We start from the raw sequence: 3456 nt of genomic DNA, 5'->3' as shown, positions 1-3456 counted from the left end.
TCATAATAGCAATTACGTGATGTGTGCGGCCCGCTTGTTGTGTATTTTTCGCTCCCATACCTGAAGGGCTAACGCTAACACCCAGCGCTCTGCTGCTTTTAGTGGATAAAAGCAATGGCGATTTTCCCTCCCGCACATCCCACCCACCTAGGCAGAGGTATTCGAATGCCATTATTTTTTTGGTACACATAATGCCTTCGCTCCCGGGAATCATGGAGTTAAATGCAGGCTATCTGGCGTTACATCCCGCCTGAAAAGCAAACCATATAGCGCGAGTGTAACGCGTTCGCGAGGCGACTTAAGCGACAAGGCCGAATATACTGTCTCACTCGCCAACGTTTACTGTTGACTAACAAGCGATACTCGTCACGGGGACGGGACCAGGCTGATCGCGAAGCGAGTTCCCTTAGCAGCATTTAAAATGTGCGTATTTATACAGTACGGGAGAGTACTAGATTTAATACTTACTTCTATAGGATCACTTCATTTCCTTCCACGATTATGACCGCGAGTATGGTCTCGTCTTTGCCTACTCCGACGGCCGGCTACTGTTCGATGAGCATAACAAAAACCTATTAACGTACAGCGAATTCAAGGCGGTGCTCAGGCAGATTCTCGACGCGCTACAGCACCTACATAGCCTCGCTATGTACCATGGGGCCATTCGGTCGGAAAGCGTCATTGTCTTGAGGCGTTCACCTATTGACACTGCCCTGCTGAACTTCAATACATGCGTCCGAGAGTCTCACTCAACACATACAACTGCCCTCCTGAGAGACGGACTTCTGCTCAGTACTCATTGACGAGTCCCCTGAAAACACGCTCACACTACCCCTCTCGACAACAAGTCACTTGATCCCGAGCTTCGACCAAACATTGCTGCTAGATACTGAGCCGGTCCGCTCACTTTCCGCGGGCCCGATGCGCTTCCATAGTCAGGGAACAGACCGGCGCTCGCTGCCAACTTCGAGCAGTATTCGGAGGACCTCACCGGATTCCCCTATCTAAAGCGGTAGTTATTACACAGTGCCTGGACATGGATATCCCCAAGGCTCTCATACACCACGTCACACCTAGGGGGCGTTCCTGCACGGCAGAGCTGGACGCCTGGCAGGACAGTACGGCATAACTTCGCAGGAGTTATAGGCTGCTTACTTGATAGCCTTAGCCCGACCCGGAAATATATAAAGAGCCTCCTCCCATCCGCAGGATCGAGTGCTTTTTTCTCCTTTCATCCTCGGAAACTCATCCCCTTCCTGCTTGACCAGCGCTTGCCTACTAGATGAATCAACAACCACTACGACAGAGCTCGGCCGAGCGGCCGAAAAAGACCTGCTGGCTTCCGCCTGAGCTATGGCTGGGAGTCTGCGACTACCTCTCGGAGCGCCAAGTAAGCTACTTAAGCCGTACGAATCGCTCAATGTCTCGGCTACTTCAGCAGTATCTCCTACGTCGCAATGTGCAGCGATCTGGGACGTCTTGTCTGCCTCACCTTGCTAAGCGAGGGGATATGCGACAGATTCGACTCTTACAAGCCTACGAAGGCTTTAGGACTGACGCTCGAGACTGCGATGGTGATACAGCACTTCTTCGTGCGATTGAAGCAGATCATGAGAGTATTGCTCTGGCACTAATTGAAATTGGTGGCCCTCATGTGAACATGCGAAACGGGCGCCACTCGCGGAGGCCTCTCACCCTGGCAGTTTGCAACGACCAAACAAATGTGGTGCGCAAGCTTCTCGAATGCGACGACATTGAACCCAACGGCGTTCGACACACAGACTACGGTCGACCTGTTTTCCTAGCCTGCGAATCTGGAAACGAGGAAATCTTCAAGCTTTTAATCACGTCAAGTGGTATTGATCTCAGCATGACGGACCCTCTCGGCCGAACAGCATTACACGTCGCTGCTAGACACGGATCGGCGTCGGTAGTGGAGATGTTGCTCGATGATGGGCGAATCTCTCCCGATGTCCTGGACGCAGACGGTCAAACAGCCCTCGAGATCGCTTTCACAGCTGGCAAATTCGACGCCATTGAGGTTATGTACGCACACGGCATCCGCGCCCAGCGCTCATACATTGAGCAGGCAAGCAAGCATCTTGGAGAGAGATTCACCTCAAAGTTTCTCACCCTTGACTCCTGGCCAACTTTACTTCATATCTGCTCCTGTGCCGCAGCACGTGGGCATGCAGGACTAGTTAATGAGCTCCTTCCCTATGCGAATCGGCAGCAACGAGAACAGTCGTTGGTTCTCGCAGCGTACTATGGTCACGTTGAGACCGTTGAGCTATTGCTAAAGTATCAAAGCCCTAACTTCGAGGACCGGAGGAAACGCACTCCCGAATGGTATGCGCGCTCTCAGGGTCATTTTTCGACTGTAAGACTTTTTAAGTCTTGGAATGTAGCACAAGGTGTTAAACGGAAGCGAGACGGGAGTAACCACGAGGGTCAGGGGCAGAATAAGAGAAATCCTATCATCATTGACTAGCTTAGAATGAGTTTTAGCTATTTAAACGGACATGTCTCTACATTATGTACCACTTAAAAACCGTCTAGTTCATGTGCTGGAGGGCCTGATCTGCCCCGCGTGTTGGTAGAAGACACGAAATAATTTCCTTGTCGCATGAGAAAGTGCTGTTTTGCCTTCGGAGCTTGCCATGTCGACATTCGCACCGCTCGTTAGAAACGTTTAGACACCCTCGTAGCGGCTCTTTCATATCAGTCCGGCGCCACGCCTTCCATTGCAATCCGACGAAGCTCGGCTAGGATGGGCGCTGTCCGGTCTAGCTCTTCGAAGCATTTTAATAGCGGTGCTTGATAAGCTCGCGCTTTCCCCACAAGTTCCTTTGTTTTATCCTCGGCGGCTTGCAGATGTTTATACAGTTGTTCCTTCTCTTTCTCGACACGAAGCTTACAATCGACCTCATTCTCTAAGGCATCAGACAGCTCCCGGATATGTCCCGAAAGAAGTTCATTCTCTTGCTGAAGTCGGCTAATCTGAGCAGAAAATCCTATTGATGGCCTCTCGATCATAAGAACGGTCAGCGTCGATATTCGTTGCACCACAAGACGTCCACTTACCAGAGGTATGTGATCGGTGGGTTCAGCACCCACGTCTGCGGGAACAGCTTCGAAGGTATTGCCTACCTGTCGCGAGAGAAGACGATACGTGCTGATCGAGTGGTCGCTCAGGTTCTTGGCGAATAGGAGCGAGAATGTATTCTCATGCCCAGGGCAGGGCTTCCAGCCATACCCATCCTGAGCTCGAGGGCTCAGCCGCACCTCGGAAGGGCTTACTATAATGCCCAATCGCTCGGCAACTCGTGGTCAGCATCCTGCCGTCGAATAGAGCGAACGTGGACTTACCGATGTGCTGCGAAAGTGCTTGGCGGCAGATGTCTCTCTCCCGCCGACGAGCTACGTTACTATGCCGGGGAGAGGACATTCTTCCCT

The 3456-nt window shown here is 51.8% G+C and overlaps 1 protein-coding gene across 1 annotated transcript; it reads left to right on the top strand.

The window, feature by feature from the left end:
- Window positions 1-1282: 1282 nt before the first annotated feature.
- Window positions 1283-2491, top strand: BBA_10222 (ankyrin repeat domain protein; the record flags this gene model as incomplete). Its single annotated transcript, XM_008605319.1, has 1 exon — window positions 1283-2491. One exon carries the CDS (start codon window positions 1283-1285, stop codon window positions 2489-2491), a length of 1209 nt encoding a protein of 402 aa, XP_008603541.1.
- Between the last annotated feature and the right edge of the window lie 965 nt (window positions 2492-3456).

This window comes from Beauveria bassiana, assembly GCF_000280675.1.
Source record: "Beauveria bassiana ARSEF 2860 unplaced genomic scaffold BBA_S00101, whole genome shotgun sequence".
NCBI lineage: Eukaryota > Fungi > Ascomycota > Sordariomycetes > Hypocreales > Cordycipitaceae > Beauveria > Beauveria bassiana.
This window is presented reverse-complemented; position numbering and strand designations above follow the sequence as displayed.